The 25,426-nt window shown below is 39.8% G+C and overlaps 1 protein-coding gene across 3 annotated transcripts; it reads left to right on the forward strand.

The window, feature by feature from the left end:
• The first annotated feature begins 1,843 nt into the window (after nt 1-1,843).
• LOC117962488 (zinc metalloproteinase-disintegrin-like crotastatin) lies at nt 1,844-23,587 on the forward strand. Of its 3 annotated transcripts, XM_059013681.1 has the most exons (23): nt 1,844-2,004; nt 8,072-8,160; nt 8,379-8,455; nt 8,816-8,894; nt 9,245-9,321; nt 9,478-9,664; nt 10,553-10,615; nt 10,962-11,033; nt 11,718-11,887; nt 11,996-12,077; nt 12,202-12,332; nt 12,686-12,863; nt 13,708-13,797; nt 14,445-14,640; nt 15,133-15,238; nt 15,334-15,493; nt 15,983-16,063; nt 16,320-16,407; nt 17,096-17,207; nt 19,102-19,201; nt 19,923-20,060; nt 20,457-20,573; nt 21,241-23,587. In XM_059013681.1, exons 1-23 carry the CDS (start codon nt 1,950-1,952, stop codon nt 21,271-21,273), a joined length of 2,481 nt encoding a protein of 826 aa, XP_058869664.1. In that variant the 5' UTR covers nt 1,844-1,949; the 3' UTR covers nt 21,274-23,587. The 3 variants fall into 3 exon arrangements, 2 of the variants coding, with proteins under 2 accessions (XP_058869664.1, XP_058869665.1); XR_009319799.1 differs by lacking the exons at nt 20,457-20,573; nt 21,241-23,587 and having other exon boundaries at nt 17,789-19,201; nt 19,923-19,971; XM_059013682.1 differs by lacking the exons at nt 19,923-20,060; nt 20,457-20,573; nt 21,241-23,587 and adding an exon at nt 17,789-17,885.
• Nucleotides 23,588-25,426: the final 1,839 nt, after the last annotated feature.

Genomic DNA, 25,426 nt, shown 5'->3' on the forward strand with positions numbered 1-25,426 from the left:
GGCTAAACATTCCTCAAAGAGAGTTCAAAGAGTAAATTCGAATTACATTATTATTTTTTTTTTTTTACTGTCGTACACTTTCATTATGTTTGCAATCATCCTGAGTGGCTCTCATTGCAGTTAGCCTTTGGCCTCGCCTTTCAAAGTACCCCTGCTTGCAGATAAGTGGAGAGGAAGGGAAGCCATGGGCAGAGGGGCAGGATATTGCCTGTTAGAAGCAGGTGGAGGCTGGGGAGGAGAAGGTGAACTTTGGCACCCAGCAGGGATGTAATGGATTGTGTCTCTCTGGCTTTGTCATGTTTGCGAAGTTGCATTGAGATCGTCTAGTACGAGTAACTTTGACCTTTTCAAGCATTTAGTCAAGACCTACTTCCTTATAGCAGTACATGCTGTGTTTTCATGCACAGGCTGTTAATAATTAATAAAAAAAGATTATGTAGTTGAGTAATCAATCAATAACTATTAAGGATATGGCAAACTCCCATTACATCTGATCTTGTGTATAGATGCCATGACATGTGATCAAATTCTCAAGTAAAAAAAACAACAGTACTTCCTGACTGCAATCCTGGGTCATGTGATTTATTTGCAATGAATTACATTACAACAATTAATATTCTGTACAGTTTGGGCAGCCAGCAGACCAAACTGCAAGAGATGGCTCCTCATATAACAACAAGGGTCACCCTACACATGACGTACTGTAGTAACTTATAAACCCTGTGACAGAGACTGATTCTTGGTGATATATCTCCCTCCCCACCTGTGAGGGCGCTGTGTAAAGGGAGCACAGTGCCCTGGACTGGATGGCCAGACAATTCATTCCCAGGGTTAGACGGAAGTCACCATTGAGAAAGGGGGGCGGAGCTACGGTACACTAAATCATCGACCCGGAAGGGAAACGATGTGGCAGCCCCGGATTGGAGGAGCGATTGCACTCATTAACCAAGGGGTCACGATTGACGCTACAAAAGGGGATGTAGTGAGGTGATCTGCTCCTTTGTGTATTGTAATCGTGACTGTTTTGTTTGTTTTGTCGTGTCTAAGGAACCAGTTTGTTTGTTGTTAAAGGCCAGCACTTACCTGGACATCAATGCACCGATTGTTCACGAATAAACTGTATTTACACCACAAGCACTATAGCACTCGCTGTGGAATTGGGTTTGTGTTTTGTGTGTAACGAAAATCTCTGCAGAACTGTGCATACGAAACCCTAGCAGAACCCTTAGCAAACCACAGTAAATGGCAACGCAATGGATTTGGTACAACCCGAGAAGTCGTGCTACGATACAGTGAGCAGATTACCAGTTTGTGTGACTTGTTCAAACCAGTTTGATTCCAGTGCTGTTTCCAAAATAGGAACACATTCCCACTGTTCTACCAACCTTGTCCCATTGTAGCTTCCCTTAGGCTGACATTTTAGCCCAGAGCAATATTATTACCATTGCTTCAAAACCATTGGCAGTGCTCTGGTCTGCTAATGGCTCAGGGATTAACCACCCCCCCCACCCCCCCACCCCCCAATCACATTTTCAAAAACTTTTTGCAAAGGCCTTGCCCAATGTTTTGATGCTTAATACGCGGTATTAACTCCAAAGAACTTACTTGAAAGTGCGATTATTTTCTTTCGCTCTTGTAAACACTATGAATTCTAACACAACAATGGATCGCATCCTGTTACAAAATGCTCACAGTGTACAAATCTGCAAAGGTTTTGAAATATGCATGGGCACATTCCTTAGGCTACTATAGTCTGTGCAGCTCTTACATGTTGAAGCAAGACTAAACCACAGCCTGCACTCATCTAAAGAGGAAGCTGGAGTCACAGAGCTTAAAGCACTGACAAAATAAAGGAGTGTCACTCAGTGCGTGGTGAAGTTGCACTGTGTACACACACAGGTGATATAAAGAGCCCTTGCAGTGCCAGAGGGCTCATTTAGACACTTACAATGGAGAGCTTCACTCCAATCCTATGGATCTTTATATTCTTTCCTCAGTCCTTTGGTAAGTTTCTGGTTACTTTATTGATCATCTGTGGTTATTTATTTCATTTCAGTTAAGGAATGTTTGTTTAAATGTTTAATTGGTGCTGTATCCTGTTCAGTAGTGGTTGTTTGCCTGTTGGCTGAGGGTGTCTAACTGGTTTTACTGGTTCAAGGATATAAAGTATCTCATATATATGTTCGAAAGGAGGTTTAAGTGTACTGTACAAAAATGAAAAGTTGTTTTGTATGTGCACAAAAGGTTTCAAGACGGGCTTTTATCTGAAACTTCCTGAAATAATTTATTTAAACAGAAATGTAAACCTTTTGTGACATCCAAAAAAAAAAAAACTTTTATGTTTTAAATGCTGTATATACAGTATGTAGATTCACTGCACGCTCAACAGTGAACATGGAATTGTAGAATTCTGCAGAATGGTTGATGTAAGTTATTTGTTCATACCTGTATACAGGGAGTGGGAAGGTAATGCTGTAAAATGGACAGCATAGCTTTTTAAACTAAGGTTTTAACTAAGATTACGTGCCGGCAGCTGCAATTGAAAGTGGTCAGTCTGCATGTCTGCTCAAGTAGAACGCACAGAGAGCTATGAAAGAAAATCATGCTCTTTCATGCAGATTTCTTGCTCGGTGCAATTAATAACGAATGTGAGACACTGTGGCTTTAATTAATGCAAACAAACTTCAGCACAGCAACCCGTCCCTGAGGCATCAAAACAGGGCCCCTGCCAATGCACTTCTCTGATCCCAGATCAGCACAATAGCACGATCAGTCTTGTTTAAAGCTACCGTAGACAACAGCCACTGTAAACACGCTGCATTCTTCCATTATCGTGCCTTCGGGGCAATCTACTTTACCAGAAAGAAAGAAAGAAAGAAAGAAAGAAAGAAAGAAAGAAAATGCAGCCGCTGTTGACATTCCTGTTTGTTTATGTCTACTGAGACCTACTTGTAACTCCTTCGAGGCAAAACAGTATCTGGCAGTAGCAGGACATTAAAAAAGACATATGCATGACAAGGGGGGTTGTGGGGGGGGGGGGGGGGGGGGGTCTGTTTTACCAGATGCTGTTTGTTTTATACTGTAAATATGAACACATTTTGAAGCCATATGTTTTCGAAACACTTTACTCTAGTTTGATAGCGTCACATTAATGAAAGCTGTTGTTATGACCATTTTTTTGTTTTTTGTTTGAGTACGGATTAGGGATTAGAACTGTCCTGTTTGTAAACTGTTTGTATTATTGGAACTGTGTTTGAGTTGGAGATAGTACTCACAGATACAGGCATCTGCTGTTCACGTATACTGTATTTAATCCAGCAAGTGCAACAGGATCTCAAGCCAGTTTAATCAGATATAGTGTGCGTGTGTGTGTGTGTGTGGTGTGTGTGTGTGTGTGAGTGCATGCATGCGTGTTTGTGTGTGTGTGTGTGAGTGTGTGTGCGCGCGTGTGTGTGTGAACCAGCCTATATTGTATTGTTTGGTGTGGACCTTTTGTTTTGGCCCTTGTGCCTTTTTCTTTGTGTCTTTTTTGTTTAATAAATGTGCACAACAGCACTTCACTGAAGTTTCTGTCTCTGTGAGTCTCTAATTCAAACATTAAAAATATTAAAAGGTATAGACAATGTCGACACAGGGGACTTTTTTAACCTGAAAAAAGAAACAAGGACCAGGGGTCACAAATGGAGATTAGATAAAGTGGCATTCAGAACAGAAAATAGAAGGCACTTTTTTACACAGAGAATTGTGAGGGGCTGGAACCAACTTCCCAGTAATGTTGTTGAAGCTGACACCCTGGGATCCTTCAAGAAGCTGCTTGATGAGATTCTGGGATCAATAAGCTACTAACAACCAAACAAGCAAGATGGGCCTCCTCTTGTTCGTAAACTTTCTTATGTTCTTATGTTCTTAATTCGTGCTGGTAATTATTAAAAAAAAACTTTATAATGTAATTCAGATGTACTTACACAAATATGATCATGCATTGCTTCAGTTCAAATTAAGTAAACACTGGTTCATACTTAAACCTCACACAAACATAAATGAATCATGTATTAAAACATCAAAGTGACTATTGAATGTATCTCAAATTGCTTCCTACTTTAAATGAATTTAATAGGGCAAAGGTTAGCTCGTACATAATTATATTTGAATTACCGAAGTGTAATACCAAAACAAACACTTGTTCTACTGGTGTTTGCAGTCTACATGGGATAATATAATATAAACACATACACACAATGCATTAGGGTATTTGGCAACATCCAGTTTGTTTTGTGCTGAGTAAGCCACCTTGTGTCATTCCGGTTTTACCTGCAGCACCCTTGGCAAACATTAGTCACAATCTGAAGAACCTGCGTTCAGGTACACCGTTACAATACTCACACAGTCAATCACCATATTTGGCAATAACATCCTTGCAAACTTCCAGCAATAACATCCCCTGACTCAGGTGTCAATACCCCCCCCCCCCCCCCCCCCCCCCCCCCGATTATGACAACTAAACAATCTCCTTAGCATGCTTCAGCAAAATTGGACATTATATATATGCACCAGTGTGGATTAGTGACCAGGGCTCTGGACTCTTGACCGGTGGGTCGTGGGTTCAATCCCAGGTGGGGGACGCTGCTGCTGTACCCTTGAACAAGGTACTTTACCTAGATTGCTCCAATAAAAACCCAACTGTATAAATGGGTAAATGTATGTAAAAAATAATGTGTAAAAAATAATGTAATTGTGTGTAAAAAATAATGTGATATCTTGTAACAATTGGAAGTTGCCCTGGATAAGGGTGTCTGCTAAGAAATAAATTATATATATATATATATATATATATATATATATATATATATATATATATATATATATATATATATATATATACATACACACAGTGTAAATGACATTGGGTTTATTGGGTGTTGGTGGTGGCGTTAATTACTTGTGTTATTGGTTTATTAATTTAATTAGTAGGTATTTAAACAAGGCAAAAATGTTTGGTCAGAGCCTGTGTAAACATCAAAGTCCTGTGTTTGAAATGTGAAAAATTTCTCACACACAGAGAGAGAGAGAGAGAGAGAGAGAGAGAGAGAGAGAGAGAGAGAGAGAGAGAGAGAGAGAGAGAGAGAGAGAGAGAGAACAAATGACATTATCTGTATAAAATCTATTTTGAAAACTGATGATACGCTTCCGTTTCAAAACCTCAGTCTCTTATGCGGCTGCAACAGGATAGTGAGACAAGCTGATTCTGGACCAAACCATTCAATATATATATATATATATATATATATATATATATATATATATATATATATATATATATATATATATATATATATATGTGTGTGGGGGGGGTGTTACGCATATGATTAATAATAATAATAATAATAATAATTTCAAAATTAAAATCGTTAATAAGTTGTATGAAGGTCGTGTATAATTGTATAAAGAAGTGATATTTCGCTTCGTAGTCCCCCGCTCAAACAGTTTGAGATGGACCCCATTTATACACTAACCGTTGGGTAACTACTGTAGAGAGATAAACTGCAGTTCTGTTGAGTGTATGGAGAAACGGAGACGGCAGGGGGCGTGGTGGTGTTCAGGGCGGGGGGCGTGGCGGTGTTGAGGGCGGGGGGCGGGGGCGGGGGTAGATAATAGCGACCCCTCACTTCTAAATATTGTACAACACACTTGGTCTTGGTTAAAAACGAGTCATGTTTGACAATATCATAATTGCTATAATAAGGATAGTTAAGTATGGCCTTTGATCTGCACTTTTACACATGAAACCTAATTGCTTTCAATTTAACTATGTTAAAACTAATTGAATAACTAATTAAGTTACATTTAAACTTTGCACAGATAGTGATACATTTAAAATATTATAGACCAGTATATTTAGACCTTAAAGGTTGATATCAATAGATTTGATCTATACTTCGTATTTTAGACTTATTTCTGACTTTATATGACTCGTATCTTTTTTTTAGTCTGTAGGTCTATTCAGTAAACTGCTGCTCATCATTAAATCCGCTTGTTCTTGGATTGCAAACAAACTTATTCAATTGGAACGAATCAGATACAATTTTGCATAAAAAAAGTATAATTAAATTAATTATTCCTACATATATGTGTGTGTAAATTGCATTGTGACACACTGACGGTACACGAATTGAACAAGCTTGTTCCGGCTGATATAACGTGGAAAAGCACAGAAGATGTGTAATACAGCATTGCAAGCATGATAAAGCACAGGATATTTCAGTGAAGGTTAGCCAAAACCACAGTGTTATAAGAGAGAATTCCCATACATTATTATTTATTTATTAGCAGACGCCCTTATCCAGGGTAACTTACAGTTGTTACAAGATATCACATTATTTTTATATACATACAGTTGGGTTTTTACTGGAGCAATTTAGGTAAAGTACCTTGCTCAAGGGTACAGCAGCAGTGACCTCCACCTGGGATTGAACCCACTCCCCTCCGGTCAAGAGTCCAGAGCCCTAAACACTACTGCACACTGCTGCCCATAGGCATTTAATGCCATCTCGATAACGACCATCTCCATAGCTAATGTTGAGTGACCATCTCCATAGCTAATGTTGAGCGACCATCTCCATAGCTAATGTTGAGCAACCATCTCCATAGCTAATGTTGAGCAACCATCTCCATAGCTAATGTTGAGTGACCATCTCCATAGCACTAGTTGCCTGCAATAGATATATCCAGTAGGGATAAATCAGCTAAACTACCAGCGCCATCTAGGGCACAGCAGTGTATTACCAGCAAAACAAAAGGAAACTTGATCTAAAGTGGTGGATCACTCTGTGAAAATACTTCAATGAGAAATGTTGTAAGTGGAGAGGTGTTTGTGCATGTCACCTAAAACTATGTTAACACGTATTAAATGTTCAAGCCCTTGCAAATGGAATTTTTGATACAAGATAAAACAGAAATATACCAGCGCAAGACGTTCTGTACAGGAACATCTGCATAGGAGAAGCCAGGTCTTGTTTAACTTATTTACTTGCACTCTGGAGAGTAATGCAAAAGAATACTGGGAAGAACACATTCTTAAAAACAGAACAAGTCCTGGCATTGACCTTCCTCAGTTAAATGGGATAATAATAACCTCATTAAAAAAATAAATACTTTAGTTTCTCATTTGCGTGACTCCATTCTTACAAAACCCTTGCTGCTTTCAAGATTATATTTTCACTTTGACTCGGTCAACTTTGTATACATTTTGGTTTGAAGCGCTTATAAACAATCTATAAACATTAGCAAAAAAAAAAAAATGGCAAAAGTGTATACTAACTGTACTGCAATAATAACTCTGATATATAAACAGACAGACAGACAGGCATAGAAAGACAAACAGACCTGAAAAGCTAGGCAGACAGACTAGACCAGGGCTACTCAACCCTGGTCATGGAGGGCCACTGTCCTTCATGGTTTTTATTCTAACTGTATCCGAAATTATTTAATTAGACCAATTAAGTGCTTATTAGAAGTTTAATTGGTCCAATTAATTAATTTAGTGTACAGTTAGAAAAAACCAGGAGGGACACCAGCCCTCCAGGACCAGCACCATATAGATCAGTGGTTTTCAACTCTGGCCCTGGGGGTCCCCCTGTGTCTGTTGGTTTTCATTCCAACTGAGTGCTCAGTTACTTAACGAGACCCTTAATTGAACTGATAGCTTGCTTAATTAGACCTTTTTTAAATTGTTGTCAGCTCTTAAACAGTTGCAGCGTTCTAGTTACTTATAAAATAGTATAGCTAACTTGAAATATGCATCTGTTAAGAGCTGAAAACTAGTAAAACGGTAGCTAGAAACATCATAAAACAACTGTGGGACAGTGAAAAAAACAAATTTACAGAATCAATGGAAGAAAAAGAAAACAACAGCATTGGTTCATTAAAAATGATATAATATTTATTGCGGCTTGCTGTACAATGACTGTCGCGGGTCGGCGGGTTTGAATGTCAGTTTGCTGGTCACTGGGGTGGTTTGTCGTTGAATGGTTGAATTGTTCGCTGATTGCCTGCTCGCTCGGTGTTGTTTCAGAGAGCACTGTCGTGCGTCTGGAAGGAGTTGAGCGCTACGAGGTGGTGAGGCCGCTCAGGCTGCATGAATTACACAAGAGAGACACACAGGTGGGTTCCAGTGAAAACGTTCTCCATGGTACATGTGAGCAGTCATGTTTCAGTCATGTTCCCCCCCCCCCCCCCCCCGTAACAAAAAACAGGCACGTATGCACGTAGCCTATATGTGTCATGTTGGCATGAAAATGTATTATTAATATGATTGCTGCTTTATTATTATTATTATTATTATTATTATTATTATTATTATTATTATTATTATTATTCAGACGCACCATCCCAGCATTCTCAGGTACGGGCTGACGGTAGAAGGGGAACACGTCGAGTTACACCTCGAAAAAAACGAGTAAGTGCAAAGTTACAAACCTGCTTAGAAAGTGTTTCACTCAATAGGGGAGGGAGGGGTGAGGCTGTGAGCAGAACGGCATTTCTGAGATAGCCGAGCAAGTGATGCTGTGGTGCCAGTAATGTCAAATCTTTTTATTCTCCAGCTAATAAAATATCGCTTTTAGTTGCCCTGACTGAATTTGCATTTACCGTATTTTACCCTGTTTTGCCATGTTTATTAATATGCCACATATCGTCATTTCGCTGTTCTTTACTATGCTTAACTATGCTTTACCATGCGTTCAATATGCTTTATTACACTTTGCTGTGCCTTTGCCAGTGTACACGTATAAGGGTTGTTTTGTCCGTCTCTTATCAGGCATTTACTCGCCAAGGACTACGTTGAAACGCGCTACACCAAGGACGGTGAGAAACTAACGACCGTCCCTCAGGACCTGGTGGGTCAAATTACATCTTAATATTCTTTTAGACGTGTTTTCATGGACTTTTTTTATTTTTATTTATTAAATCTTTATATTGAGCTAATGTTTTGCTTTATATTCTGTTTTAAACACCTGACAGAAATCAATGACACAACCCGATTTTCAAACAGGATCAGGTCTTGTGGAATACAATTGGAATTGTTAACACAATATAGGAATCTTTTTATTTTAAAGGAGTCTTCTTGTGCATAGCGTGTTTTGAAAGTTTTCTTCAGGTCTTGACCAACTGTACATATCTGATATTACAGAAATAGAATATGACACATTGTGACTAAAATAACCCCCCCTTTATTTTGTTTATTTAGGATCACTGCTATTACCATGGGCGCATACACAATGACAGTGGCTCCTCAGTGAGTATAAGCACCTGCACGGGAATCAGGTATGCTTATGGCTTACACAGTCTTCTCTTAAGCACTGTTTATACTTTTCAGCACATGTCTTCTATCTGTGGTACGTGTTGCTGTGCTTTCACGACGGCAGTCCGCAGTCATTTGGCTGAGCACATGCAGATTGTTTCCCCCCTCTGTTTTTAAAGGGGATTCTTCAAGACTCGCGGCCGGCGATATTTAATCGAACCTCTATCGGAGCAGGCTGGGGATACGGACGAACACGCCGTGTACCGATACGAGAGTCTGGAGCAGGTGCCGGCTGTCTGTGGAGTCACCAACACGTCCTGGGACGACGCGTATCCCAAAACCAGTACTGTGCGCTCCAGAGCCTCGGTAAGAGTTTTTCATATTATTTAAATGGGTGCAGCCTGATACGGTGCCTTGCAGCGTTGCAAGCGGTCCTGATCTGACCTGTCCTGAAGACCCGCTGCCTGCCGTTCGGACCCGGACCTCTCTCAAGCACAGACCGACAGCTAGCCGTGTTGAAACGTGTCAGATTGTACGGTGGTGTGTGTCACCTGGGAACCAAATTGTTTCAAATCCAGCCAGGTCTCCACACAGGTGAAAGGGGGCGCGAATTGTTTTGGACTCGCCTCAGTCAGTTTAATCTAGTTTCGAAATCCAGCGTGACCACTGAGGTTGCCTTAATGTCACTTCCCATTTGGAAAAATTCTGGTTAAGCACTTGTGACCATGCATCACTGAGGTTTTTTATCAAATTGCAGTTGTCGCAGTTTTGAATGTCTGTGGTACGTTACGCCAGACTACTGACACTGAATTTTCTTTTTTAACCTAATCCAATTGCTTATTGGATGTGTTTTCAGCGGTCAAGTTCATTTTATTTTATTTCGTAAAGCTTTCTAGTTCCTTACTAAAAACCTGGGCGACATTTTTAGTGAATATAGAGGTAACTCACTGCAGTACCTCATCTGTACCAGGCAGGGTGCTGTTGTCAGGTATTGGTTCCAAATCCGTTGTGTGCCCATTGCTGATACTGCTGTGATCTGTTAATAGTCCCGTTTGTTAATACGATGGGATTATAATGGAATCCAGTTGGAAGATTTGTACTACTACTACTATTACTAATAATAATAATAATAATAATAATAATAATAATAATAAAAATAATAATAATAATAATAAGAGTAGTAGTAGTATTAATGATATTATAATTAATATTATTGATATTATTAATAATAGTATTTTTTTTTTTATTTTGCAGGGGAGAGCGATTACACAAGATTTTAAATACATTGAGCTGTTCATTGTTGCTGATAATTTAGAGGTAAGTACAGCGGTAACTTTTTATTGCTATTCCCCTTTACCTTTTCACGTATATTAAGGTCATTTCTCTGTCAATTTCGTTGCTAACTTTAGGAGAGGTTTTAAGCCACTTACATGTGCCAGATGTTTACATGTCATACCATGTTTGATATCCTATTTGCTTGTTTATTTGTTAATAATTGAACATGTTTTACAGCGTCCAGATGCACACCCCTAGTACATGAATTGTGGGTTCCCTTATACAATATATGTTTGCATGGTGTTTTTGCAGTTTTCCCCATGCTTTTCCTATAAGTGTGCTATTATGTCGCGTTTGACTAAAAAAGTATCTTCTCTTGCTCTTTCAGTACAAGAAAATGAAAAGCAGCTTTGATGCAGTTCGCTCTCGTGTGTTTGAAATACTCAATTTCATCAACGTGGTAAGAGACTTGTTAGAAAAGAGGGCTGTGTGCTGATCGTCGCACTCGTAAATGCCTTAAAGAATTGTGCTGATTTCAAAACCAGGCGCGTCGTCCTTCCCTCACCTTTACAATCGAGTGCCAGTCAACGGCAATTAGCTTCCACGCTGAGTGATTTTAAAAGCCGATTGGAAGCAGATGTTTCTCTCCTCCGGGGGGCGCTGACATGCTCGTTGCCAAGCCGAGGCATGGTCAATCTGTCATCATCCCAGGCTTCTCTCGTTTTGAACCCAATACATTAATGTTACAATGCACTTAATGTGTAAGTCTTTTTGCATGACATAACCCTAACCTTTTTCTGATACAATTGTGCACTTACATATATCGTGCAAAAAGATGTACATGTTAAGTACATTGTAACTATGCATAATAACAATTGTAACTATGCATAATAACATTGTAATTATGTTTAAGTGCACATGTATTTACTAAGTAACTACTATGTAAATACACAGTGATTAGAGACACTTCATGGAAAGTGTTAGCTATAAACAAATTAAAAACAGCCTCGCTTAACTAACTGCATGTCCAAACTTGCAGCAATAAAGCACCCAGAATGCATTGTCTCCTTGAGCTAAAGCCCAAGAGTAAATCTTCAAGTCGCAGAGTTTAATATGTTTGGAATGGTTTCGCTATCGATTCCAGGTGTACAAGCCCCTCAGAACCTTTGTGGCTCTGGTTGGGTTGGAGGTCTGGACCGACACTGACAAGATACAAGTGACTGCGCCCGCCGGACAGACCCTGGATGCATTTACCAAGTGGAGAAACGCTGAGCTGGTCAAGACCAGGAAGCACGACAACGCTCAGCTGCTGACGTGAGTGCATGTTTCACTGCCTGGCTGTGTGGGAGCACGCTGTGCTGGTCCTAAAGGGACAGCAGGACAGTCTCAGGAAAGTCATTGCATGCTGTTTTCATGTTTCAGAGCTATTGATTTCGAGGGTGCCACGGTAGGACTTGCTTTTGTAGCAACGTTGTGTTCAGGACACTCCACTGGGGTTATTCAGGTAAGCTGGCATCTTTCATACTTTTTATATTGCATGTGTTTGCACAAGCATCCAAAACTCAAATACGACCCCATCATGTTTTTTTTTTTATGAGATTTTTTTTTTTTTTTTCTGCTCCTTCCAGGATCACAGTGCAAGTGCAATCGCTGTTGGGGCCACGTTGGCCCACGAGATGGGCCACAACTTAGGCATGAGCCACGACTCTACAGCCTGTGTTTGCAGTGAAGCCTCTTGCATTATGGCTCCTGCTCTCAGGTACCGCATAGTAATAATATTTAGATTTAAGGTCAATTGCACTCACGGAACATCCCATTTTCTGCAGCCAGTCCTGTTCTGTTTTGAAGTTGTATATACATTTAATTCTTCTCTAATTTTTTTGAGTAACAAATTACTTGAGAAGGCTTACGTCTGGAGGTTTAAGGCTGTAGTTTTGTCAAATTAACTGGTGTTTTTCCTTGTTTTAACATACAGGTTATTTTAAACTGACTAAATATTAGGAAAGAAATGAAAAAGTATAATACAGGAAATTAAAACCGCTTCAATATTGTTTTGCTAAACATATTAAGGTGTTTTTACAGATTTTTGTTTTCTCCCCTTGTTTTTTGCAGTTACAACACTCCAAAATTATTCAGCAGCTGCAGTTTCCAGAACTATCACGATTTCCTTACCCAGAGAAACCCGGAGTGTTTGCTGGATAAACCTGACAAGAAGGATCTCTACACAGACCCAGTGTGCGGAAACGGATTCGTCGAGCGCGGAGAGCAGTGTGATTGTGGCACTGTGAAGGTAACCCTGTCTCCCACTGCTTGCTCCCTGACTAAACATTAACTGAAGCTTGACCAGGGTTTTCTGCTTCCTGTTTATCACGAATACGAGAACAACACTGCCCCCCAGTGGATGCAAGAAATACTACATCTTCTATTCCTCATGGTATTTCTTCCTTGTATATTTCAAACCTTCACTCTCATGGCAGAGTGCTGCAGGCTGATGGCTGAGACATGTTTGAAAGCTCTGTTGAGGTCACAGGGGTGCTTTAAATGTTTAAAAAGTCACCAGAAGCTATGAGATCGCTGATTCTGAAATGTGTGATTCGTATAGCAGACCCCCCAAACACGCGTCCTTTCCCCCCATGGTCAAGAATTCTGTGCTCATCTTTTGGGGTCCAGTTTCATTGCTTTGCTGTGTGAAGTAACCATTTTTTATGTTAAAATACAGCAGTGTGCAAATGTATTAGAACGAATCAAGGTCTGTCATTGATATCCTTTATATACCTACCTGTATGAAAATGTTACACCACTTTGTGTTTTAATTAGGCATCTTAAACAACTTCTAACAACTTCTGCATTTTATCATGTGTGGCTCTGTGTTCCTTTTCTCTGACTATTTTAAATGAATTGCACGTGTGGCCTATTAAAGTCATCAATTAAATTAGACCATCAGTAATTTGCCTATTTTGACAATTGTCTAAGATTCCAGTGGTTTGACTTCTTCTGCACAACAAATCAAAACTACAGAAGCAATGGGCTGATCTAATGCATTTAAACACTTCTGTATCTTTTCGTGTGTGCAGAAGTGAGTTCGAATGAAAATACGTGCATTTCATGGTGTTCAAATGGTTTCTTTTTTTAAGGAGTGTACAAACCCGTGCTGTGATGCTCAAACCTGCATGCTAGAGAAAGAAGCCCAGTGTGCTGAGGGTCCTTGCTGTGAGAACTGTAAGGTAAGCAGGAGACTGGAATCAATCCTTATTTAATAATCCTGTGTACCTGCTATTAGCAAGCTTGTATATTGCTCTGTGTCATCGCTTAGTTATTGCATAGTTTTAACTCAATAAACCCATTGCCAGTTGTTTATTAGACGCAAGCTCTGTGTACAGCTATGGTCAAATGTTTTGCATCACCTAGAATTTTAGGATTGAGGCATCATTTTGTTTTTAAGTGATATGAACATAATTTAGATATTTTATTTAACATCATGTAATCAAAGAAACTACAAAATGATATCGCAGAATCTACCGGAAGCCAGAACAGTAGTACAGTATTTTTTGTTAGATTTTTTTCACTTTTTATCAGCTTTTCGCTTTTATCAGTATATGGGAAAGCTACGAAGCGGTGTGTAATTCAGTATGTTAACACAATTCAGCAGGTTTCATTCGACTTTATGAAGCAAAATTAGTTCCTTCTGTAGCATGATGCAAAACTTTTGGCCACAGCTGTACATGCAATCATATGTTGATAATGATAAACTTTACCCAAACAGTTTAATCCACTTTCTGCATTCATATGCTTATTCAGACTTCTTGTCTTGCGTAAAAGCTAATTTGACAACCGCTTGTTACAGCTTTAAATGGTCTTGTTCCCGGTACAGATCTTGTCAGCAGGAATAGAGTGCCGGAAAAGCAAAGACGACTGCGATCTCCCAGAGTTCTGCACTGGGGAGTCTAACCAGTGTCCGGAGGACGTGTTCACACTCAACGGAGCGCCGTGCCAGAACGGGCAAGGCTACTGCTACAATGGGGACTGTCCCACATTAGCGGATCAGTGCAGAAGCTTGTGGGGACCAGGTAAAGCCATTAGTGCAAGTATCTTGTTATACTTTGCCATAATATTTCTTACCCGTGTTGCATCCTCTTATGTGTGTTCTCTGTGCTTATCAGATTGTTCTTTGATCATCGCGAACCATGCTTAGATCGAAAAACAAAGATATACCTCTGAAAAGACTCCACAAGCTGATTTTCTGAAGTCGGGTGGAGAGTCGCACAGGTTTTAGTGCACAATGCTTCACTTGGAGGTTTCAGCACAATGCTAATATGCTTCTCCAGCAACAGCAACAAAAAAACGTGGATTGAGGAGTCTTTTCAGAAGCAAGAAAAGTTAGTAATGAGAACAAACAACCTGGGATTTAAAATGAAACCGGTACAATCACACATGGTTATTTTATTTATGGCATGGGCAGTTGGCTGGACTGCTGTATTCAGTAACGTTGACATCAAGCCATTCCCCGGCTCCTTTGAAGTACGGTTTACAAATATGCATCACGTTTTTATTTTTTTCAGGTGCTGTCGTGGGCGAAGATAAATGTTTTGATCGTAACACCCAAGGAACATACTATGAATTCTGCAAACGAACGCCAGCTGGTGATTATGTTGGCTGCCAGAAAAAGTAAAGTCTACACATTTTTTTTTTTTCAAAATCATGTTAGAAACACTTGTATGAAATATATGAATTGATTTATTTTTTCATTCGTTCATTCACAGGGATGTGAAATGCGGAAAGCTGTTTTGTAGCGGTGGGAACTACAGCCCTAGCTCCGGGACTGGGCTAATGTTCTGGAACTGCAAAGCCAGCTTCTTCAGAGACAAGGACGAGGAGGACAAAGGACTGGTGCAGAAGGGCATCAAATGTGGGAATGGACAGGTAGGGGTTGCATGGGGGGGATGCGATGGGACAGGAGGCCCATTTTTTCTGCCAGTGACCCCCTTGTAAAATGTATATCCTGTTTAAATAAATGCATTTGACTTTTAATTTTGTGTGGTTTTGACTGTTAAAAAAATCCTCCGGATGGAAAAACATGTGCGCTTGCAAATATAGCCTGGTCAAGGAGGAGCAGGGAGACAGCTTCCTATTCCAGCCCAGGATTGAAGGAGAGATGTGGCATTTTTGCACAGTATTTCCGCAGTTTCCCCCATGCGTTTCCCATGGTTATACTGTGCATTTACCCTGGTTTGCCATGTTTATTAATATGCTGTACCGCACCTCGCTATGCTTTACCGTGCTTCCTTTGTTACACTTTGCTATGCTTGCACTGTGGTATGGTACTTTTATAAGGTAGTCCGGTCACCCTGGTAGCTTTCTGCTTGGGAAAAATGTTTTTTAACTAAGTTTGCGTGTAATTTCCATTTTCAGGTTTGCAGTGGTGGTGAATGCAGTGATATACAGGCTGTTTACAAGTCTGTTAACTGCTCTGACAAGTGTACAGGACACGCGGTAAGAATACCATTGTTAAAACACAATCACACTCTATACAGTATCTGCTCAGGTCACTGTGACGGTATTCTAGCAAACTGCTTCTGAAAAGACTCCTCAAGGCTACGTTTAGATGCATATTAGTCTCCCTACCTTACGTCCACCCAAATCAGCTTTGATTTCAGAGGAGCATTTTATTAGTAAAAGTGTAAGCGACATAAACTCCCTTTTAAAATGTATATAAGCTAGATGATTTTCTTGTTGTCGTTGTTTCCAGCAATGTAACCACAAACTGGAGTGTCAGTGTGAACCAGGATGGTTTACTTCCAGTTGCCACACTCAAAATCCCACAGGACTGTCAAAAGGTAGGCTTTCTAGCTTTCCCCCTTCAGTGTAAGAAAACAAATTCATGAGGTCTGTGAATGAGTGCCAATTGATGTGTTTGCAACTTTCCTTTATCGCTTCCAGTTAGCTAATGTTCTTGGAGATAACTCAGGTCCGACGATGGTCTGTCATCAGGAGAGGATTCAGGTCGCTTGTACTCACTCGCACTCTCAAGTGCCTGTCTTATCTATCTTACCTGACTGCGTGCGTGTGTGTGTGTGTGTGAAGCTGAACTTTGTGAACTCAGTTATCTTCATGAAATGACCGCTACGGAGGATGTTAATGCTGTAATAAATTGAACAAATGTTTTTGTCTAGGAGGACATTTTTTAAAGCCATGGAAAGTGAGGTTCCAGATTCTACCGTCCACCTTGGCTTTCCAAGGGCGTCCACCTGTCTTTCTAATCGGTTGTCAGAGACGACCCGTGGAGTTTACAATGTAGAACAGAACAATAGCAGATTATAATATTGCAGATTCTGTCCACTAAGGAAAGTGGTGGTTCTGGCAGGGAACTCGCTTTAGCCTTGGATCAAATCACATGAACATCAAGCATGTTTTAGGCATTTCCAATACCAGATCAAATCATCAGTAGTCGTGTTGTCTAGTCTGTGTTTTAATAAATAATCTGACTGAACCGAAGTTCCCTGCTTGTCCCTTGATCCTTTTCAGGCAGTATTATTGGCATCGCGGTCTCTGTCTGCTGTCTGCTCCTCGTCATTTTCATCGGAGTACTTGCAGCGGTACTGTTTATCAGGAAGAAGAAACAGACACGACTGCACAGGTAACACTTTGCTGCCAATTCATGCTTTATAACCGTTTACAGTAAGGCTTTATTTTAATGGGACCTTATGCAGCCTCACCACACCTTCACAAAGGCTGCACTGTAACTTTGTGCGTGATCCTGACGCGGCACGCACCAAGCGTTCCTAACATGTTGCCATAACATTACTATAATTCTACAAAAACGTATGTGGGATCTCTCCGCCATTCACTTTGATCGGGATTCCAAATCCTGTTATCCGGCAGTAATACCAGGACACAGTGCGGTTTCAATAAACACACAAAGGCTCCCATTGTGGTTTCTTTCAAAACTGCATTTGAGACCCACAGTGTGTAACATATGCTATGCACAACTGGTATGATTTACAGAAGTGTTTTGTTAGCTGCAATCACTTTAACTGTATCTCAGGACTCGCAGGGTTTCACTCACAGTGATGCACTATAAATGATTTTTCAGTTACAGAACAGTAGCAAATGGCATGCCAGCATGGTAGGAGTGCCCTCTGGTGGCGGTTGTTAGCAACCTCGCAGTCCAAGGTAGACGGGTGCTTTAATAAAAGTTTATCTGTTGTTGTGCAATAGCAATATCGGCTGGAATTTAGTACAGCTCCACCAAAACCCAGAAATATAACAGTGATCGAAGAGGTGACAATGGCTCAAATACTCCAGTACTCCAATGGTGAGTCCTTTTTCCAATTCCGGCTGATCAAGGTGTTAAAGCTAGGGGCGTGCCCAAACTCGGACTCGGACTCGGAATCGCCTTTAAGGCGTATTTATCGGCAGGTATTCAATAAATGCATTCCTTAATGTGTTGGTTTCAAAACAAGAAAAGCTGTCCTCCCTCCAGTTTACAATTGAGTAGACGAGGAAAAGTCAGTTCACAGCCTCTGTACGGCAGTAACAATGTCAGCGCCCCGGATGAGAGGGAAATATTCTTCCAATTGGCTATTTAAACACTCAGTGCGGAGGTTAATTGCCATTGATTGGTACTCGATTGTAAACATGAGGGAAGGACAGCCTTTCTTGTTTTGAAATCAGCACATTAAGGAATGCATTCATTCAATACCTGCCGATGTATACTTCTCAAAGGCGATTACGGGTTCGAGTTTCTGCACAGCCCTAGTTGGAACGGTGATGGTGACAGGGGGGAGAATGGAAGAACATTGATTGATTGGTTGATTATTTTAACGGGATTTGGGACTGATCAAAGGAATGGGGCTCGGAGGTGCAGGGTATTGTTAAGCAGAGAAACAACTTCAAATAAGTTACTGAAGATGATGAGAAGATGATGAGATCTGAAGAAATGTGTTTAGCAGATAAAACCATTGACTAGTAGTTGAAGAAAGTGTCCTAAAATCGTCTGGAACGAAGGTAAAGCTGCAGATAAGAAAATGAATTTCTGAGGAGCAGCTGTTTGTAAATTCAATGAGCAACTCTCCTCTCTCTCTTCGTCGGTGCATGTTTTATTCTGCTTTTCTGTCTGTTTTTTTTTTTATACCATCTGAAATATGAATTGGCTACCTAAAAGTTCTGATGTATTGATGTGTTAAAGCATCCTGACCACTTTGCAAATCCACTAACATCACAACACATAACACTAAACTGAGTGAACACAAACCAAGCTATTTCTTTGTCTCTTTTTTCCGGAGGGGTTTATCAGATAAAATCAGAATACCTTGATCTGCCGTCGTAAATCTACCTGCCAGCAGTGCCTCAGATTTCTCTTATCAATTTGCTGCTTATTTACCCGACAACACTGCAAGTCTGAGGATGAAAAATCAGGGGTCGTCCTCATCTTCATACCCACTGCATGCTACATATGGGACTCTGCAGCAGATTGACGTTGTGAGTGCTTATATTCTGTGTATTATGGATGTCTTTTATTTGATCTTCAGGCCCCCAACTAGCAGAGAAGTAGCAGGACTTTCCAACCCAAGCTTTTCAAAAGATCATCATCAGAAACCGCTACCGTCTCAAGGACAGTACAGCAGCATGGTATGTCACTTCATTGAAACAATATGGCAGGGCATGTTATATGAAAGATCAGAAATATATACTTTCTGTGCATTCTGTTTGTGTTGTGGAAATAACTTGATGGGAACGGAGCAATGAAATGTAAAATCTGAATATATACTGATGTGAAAACAAATCCAATAGGCTGGAAATTATATGGAAATGCTAAAGCGTTTTAAAAACCTGCAACACTGCCCCCCAGTGGACGAAAAAAAAAAAATCACATTCGTTCTATGTGGTGTTTCTATAGTGTTGAGGGGGACAGTTTAATAGCTACACTCTGGTGTACCAGCTGTACTCAGAGAGCTCTATAGAGGTCACAGGGCTGCTTTTAACCTTTAGTCACTAGGATGTGATGACTGAAACAAAAAATTATATATAAAGTGAACATGAACTTTTAAATCAACTGGAGCCAGACATTTTTGCTGTTGTGCTCCTCGTTAGTGGACCTCAATTCCGGTTGACATCAGGCAGGTTGAAACATTGGATTCTTTTAAGTTTTGAAATTGAAAACCTTTTTTTTTTAAATGCGCTTTTATATAATTGGCTGTAGCTGGAGTGTATTGTACACACAAGCTCTCTTGTTTTGTTTTTAAGTTTGTATTACAGAAGAACAGATTATCAAGCTGTTATTTTTAAAGGTGTGTAATATGTACAGTGTATATAGTTTGTAATGCAGAATGCATTTTTTTTTTTTTTTCAGTATCCCCCACGGGCTGCCCCTCCTGCCCCTCCCTCTGCATTTAAACCAGGCTCTGCCCCTTCAGCACCCCCCTCAAACCCCAGACCCCAGAACACCAGACCCTCTGCCCCCCCTCCCTCAGTGCCAGTGCTCAACACTGTGAGTATACAGGGCTTACTACTGAGTTCTAGCAGAAAAAAAAGAAAAAATGTTTTTATCTTAAATTAGTGTGTATTAAGTACTTGTATGAGATTTAATACAGGTGCATGACTATTAATCCAAGCGTTTGGTAAAATAACTTTTTTTTATCAGAATTGGGTGCTGTAATATACAAAAGAGGTCGGAGCTTTCTGGCTGCACAATCAGCTTGTATCATACATAGGATATCTGAACGCTGCCTGTCAAACGGCGCAGCCCAAAAGCCAGTTCCTCAGCCTTTACACTGAGAAAGCAGGACATTTAACTGGAGAGCGCTGGCCTCTTCGGGCTCCGTTGCTAGATCATTATACTACGCAGCTGGGTGATGAGCTCCTCTTTTTCACCTTGCTCCCTCAGAGACCACCTCCATCTCTCCCTTCTGCCGCCAAACCAACAGCGCAGGTGAATGTGAAGCCCACCGCACCTCCGATCCCCAGCTCTAAACCAGCCGTCTCCCTCGCTAATGTGAGAGCTGTAAGTACCGCACAGTGCAGACTCTTAATAAACCATACTCTGTTTCCGTCAGAGTGCAAATAAGCGAAACCCTAACGCCAGTTGCTGGCATCAGTGAAAGTGCCTGTCGCCTGCAGGTAACTGGGGCAGTAAGTACTGTAAGGGGTTTAAAAAGCAGGGCTGATGTTTCACCCTCTGAGTTCACAGCAGGTACATGAATGCTTGTGGGCTAATCTAGAACAGTGGCATTCACCCCGTCATTCTGTTGTTGGATTTGAGTGAAATGCAAGATACAGTTTTGCATCACCCTATAGAATGAACTAATTTTGCTTCATAAAGTCAAATGAAATCTGCCGAATAATGTTAACATATTGAATTGCACACCGCTTTGTAGTTTTCCCATGTAACGAAAAACTGACAAATTGAAAAAATGTGACATTTCAAAATCTAACACAAAATACTGAACTATTATTATGGCTTCCGGTAGACTTTTGCAAGATCATTTTATAGTTTCTTTGATTACATGATGTTGAATAAAAGACCTAAATCATGTTCATATAGTGGGTTTTTTTTTTCATTATTTCTCAATCCTAAAATTCTAGGTGATGCGAAACGTTTGGACATCGCTGTATCTGCCAAACTTATTTTAACACCCTGTTGTAAAATGGTTCTCTTGTTTATAACATAGGGTCTGAAACCTGTGAATAATCCAAGAGTCTAGGACAGGATTGGAAGACGGGCAAGGAGGACAACTTCAGCTCGCCACCTTTGATTAAGACTGGACCACCTAACCTACCGGGATGATCCAGAGACTTATTAAGTTGGACAAAATAATTGAAACACCCGCCATAACACTGTCAATAGGGTGCAGGTCTGCTGGCTGTTTAGATGGCTTAAGGGGAGTTGGGTATGGAGCGCTGTCATCACATTTGAGACTGTTGATCGCAAAACGTTACGAATTGGGTGAAGTCTTACTCGTGGAAGCACCTACCAACTGAGCTCTTACTATCAGCCTGACAGTCACCCTGGAATGAACTGAAAATGTGTGTGTGTGTTTGGGGGGGGGAGGGGGTCTTGATGAATTGTATACCTGTTCATACAATATGTATCTGTTTATATAACATTCAGTATGTTTACATGCATGACTTATTCGGAATACTGCACACATTAGGCATTAGGCTGAATTACTAACCCAGCCTGGTTTAACAGGAGTACTTTGAACGTGTGTCCTAAATGTATTCATTATAATAAGTGAACCGAACACAGACAATCCCAGCTTCCTTCCAGTAAACTGGCAACTGTCTCATAACCATCTCCTTCTGAAGTATCTGTGGCAGATACATCCGTGAGACTTCGATCACACACCACGAATGTAGCATCACTTAGAACAGTCAGTCCTTTTCTGTTTTGTACAGCAGCATCAGCCTGTCTCCTCCAGAAACACACGCTGTTTATCTGATTGACAACATTTAAGCGAAACAACTCTTTTAAACCCAAACGTGAAAGAAATAGAATACCCGAGATCTACTGTAAACAAGCTTCAAGTCCTTCAATTACAATCTGTCAAATACTGTGTTACCTACCTGCTTACATAATGCATTCTTCCAGCCAGTGGTAACACAAAGGCTGTGTGATGCAGATGGACTGTTACTAGCAGGGCACTGGGTCCCTAAGGCCAGAGCCAGGTTAACCAATCACAGGTTTCCTGAGTCCCTGATTTCAGAGAGGATGGGTCTCCCACAGGGACAGGGTAAGGCATTTGGAATGCACTGATGTTCCACAAGATAGCTCAATGCTCCACATATCTTGTTTGCATGACTGGTTTACTTATTCAGAAAACAGAGTTTAATAATGGAATATGAGCCTGCATGTAGACATACTGATTGGGCACTTTAATATTGTATATACATGTTGTAAAATATGTTACATTTTAATAACGTGTACTGTCCACACTGGTGTTACTGTCCAATACGTTAGAGGTATACTCTGTCTAACACAAATTGAGTCACACATGGTTTTTATTGGGTATTCAGGGCATTTCCTGGTTCAATTTGTGTTTAACAGACTATACCTCAACCAAAAAAAAAAATCTGATTACAAGACATGAGTATGCGGTTCTTTGACAAAATGCTGCAGCACTGCGCTCAGTGTGAAATTGTATCGAACAATATTAATTGAAGACAAGGCCATTTAAAAAAAAAAAGTACTGTGAGAATATAGCGTAAACCTTTACCAAACCAAGACTGCCACTGTTGACCACTTTATTTACTGTTTATTTGATCAAGATAATGACAGGTTTTGTTTTGCAACATGTTATCCTGATTAATTAATTCCATGCAGCTGTTGTTTTTTACAGGAGAGAGGAGAGGGGTGGTTCTCTGGTGATTCAATTTTATTTTCATTTGCAGTAAAGATCTTCATGAAACTGAGCCAGCACGTGTTTTTATGTACTGTATGAAGCTGTGACTCCTGCTGCAATGCTGTCTGGTATCTGCCTAGCTCCATATTATAAAGATACTACAGCACTGATCGATCATTGCCCTGCTGAGAGCCCTGATCTGGACCGACAGCATTCCTCTCCACGCTACAGCTCACTCGCATCTGGGCTGCAGTGCTCAGAAGCTGGACAGCATTATTCTGTATTACTGTTTTTTTCTCCTGCCAGGAAAGTCCTTTAGGGTTGCACCCTCGGATCCGCTTGCAGACGCTAATCAACGGGAGACCGACTGAGAGACCTCAATCGAGGCAACTTTGCTGTATCAAACCCTGAGTCTCCCCCGGTGTACCGCGCAGTGGCTTGAAATCAAGTTCCAAGCCACAGTGCTTTCATGTTCCCTCAACTTTACACGCGTAACAAAAAAATTGGGGATAGCAACTGTGCAGCTATTGTTTATACATGATGAGGATGTCCAGGACGTCTTAGAGCACCTGTGATTGAGTGTTTACTATTGTTTATATTATTATTACCAACCTTTGAAAAGTTGTATCAGTATGTTGCAGAAACCAAACTAAATAAATAACTTCAAACAATATGAGGATTGTCTTGGCTTTTTTTTTTTTTTTTTAAAGCTTACTCTGTACATTTTTGTCATTATTGCAGACCTATATACAGAACTGGGAACAATATTTCACTCAAAGATGCAGACTCATCATCAGAAAAAAACAGCAGATCAGTAAACTAATGTAATATGTTAATGCAGGTATATTTCCTTAATATATGCTATTATAATAAACAGTTATTTTCAATGTAAGACGCTAACGCTATTCATTCATTATCCTGGAATTTGTTTTCTTACTGTAAAAAGCTAAGTATGCTTTCGATTTCTGAAATGTTTGTTAAAACTATAACAGATTAAACTACCATGCCCTAGTCAGCTATGTGAAAAGTCAAGAGGATCTGGTTCCAGGAGTAGATTGCGCACAACTGTGTGAGACCATTGATCATGTTGCAGTCTTAATAGAATCCTATGCTTTTTTCAGTTGTTTTTAAAAAAAAAAAAACATCTACTTTCATAGTAGTACATTTTATTGCTTACTTTTTCATTCTCAAAGTTTGAGAAACTCTATAATGTTTTATAATGTTTTATAGTCACAGGCAGTGTGTGATAACAAGTTTTCCTTTTTAATATACGAGCCTTGTGTTTGAATTTATTGTATAGTATTTGTATTCGTTGCCAACTTGGCACCACCTAGTGACCAGCTGTTGTATTGCACTTGCGCTTTCAGTTTTAAAGACGATAATAATAATAATTTTTAAAAAACACTCCAGGAATACTTTCATAATGTAGGGCGATTTTGCATTTACAGACCGCTATATAATAATAAAAACATTACTGATTGTGATGTGTTTTTTTTTTATATGTAAAGAATCTTCAGAATAGTATTTTAAAGCAAACTATTTCTCCCTCCCCCAAGATTAAGTGTAAAATATTAAAAGAAATAAAAAAACAGACATGTTTTTTCCTTTTTTTTTTCTTTTTTGGAGTTATACAACTACTGAACTCAAATTTTTTAAAAGAGGCCTCGCAATACAATTACTTGACAAAAAAATGTTTTACAGCTAATAAGAAATTAATAATAAACAATATTTCAGTACATTCTGCAAGATATGTTTGAAAATGGTCGACAGAACTCAGAAACAAGGGCCAAAACCCCCCCAAAAACAAAAAAAAAAGAAACTGTGGCCTTAATATCTTCTTTATTTCATACTTAATATAGAGTTTTTTTTTTTAAATGCAAAAGAAGATTTTGAACCTACAAACCAGTTTAATTTAATAAAAATGCTATGCAATCCAGGACAACAATATATTCACACTTGCTGTGCATTTCTGCAGTGGTGACTAGCAGATCCCTACACTGTAAATTTCAGTCAGTCTTCACTTAAGATGCAAATCAGTTCAAAATACTATACTGGAATCAAAACCAGATATTCAATAATGCTTTTTTTTTTCTTAGGAACCGTTTTGGAAGATTACAATAGAATTACTTTATAATACATGAAACTGCTTAGTTTTATATACCAAGACTGAGTACCATTTCTGTTGGTAGAAAATACTTCTCTCACATTTAAATAAGGGAACACATAAAAAAATCATATATATATATATATAACTACATGGCGTAACAAGTTCAAAGGGGAAGCATTAATTCATCCGTTTTGATCACCTGTTACACATTTCTGTCCAAGAGTTACATTGCACAACCTAGCATACAGCTATTTCAATATTTTGTTTTCTGGACAGTCAACAGCAGCTCTTCAAATAATTCTCATGCATATTCCTCTCTCTCTCTCTGGTGTTGGTGTGAAAGGCTGGTGTGAATGCATTCCAAACATGCCACTGTACCTCATTTTGATTTAGCACCCCACCCAACTT

The sequence above is a fragment of the Acipenser ruthenus genome, chromosome 46 (genome assembly GCF_902713425.1).
Source record: "Acipenser ruthenus chromosome 46, fAciRut3.2 maternal haplotype, whole genome shotgun sequence".
NCBI lineage: Eukaryota > Metazoa > Chordata > Actinopteri > Acipenseriformes > Acipenseridae > Acipenser > Acipenser ruthenus.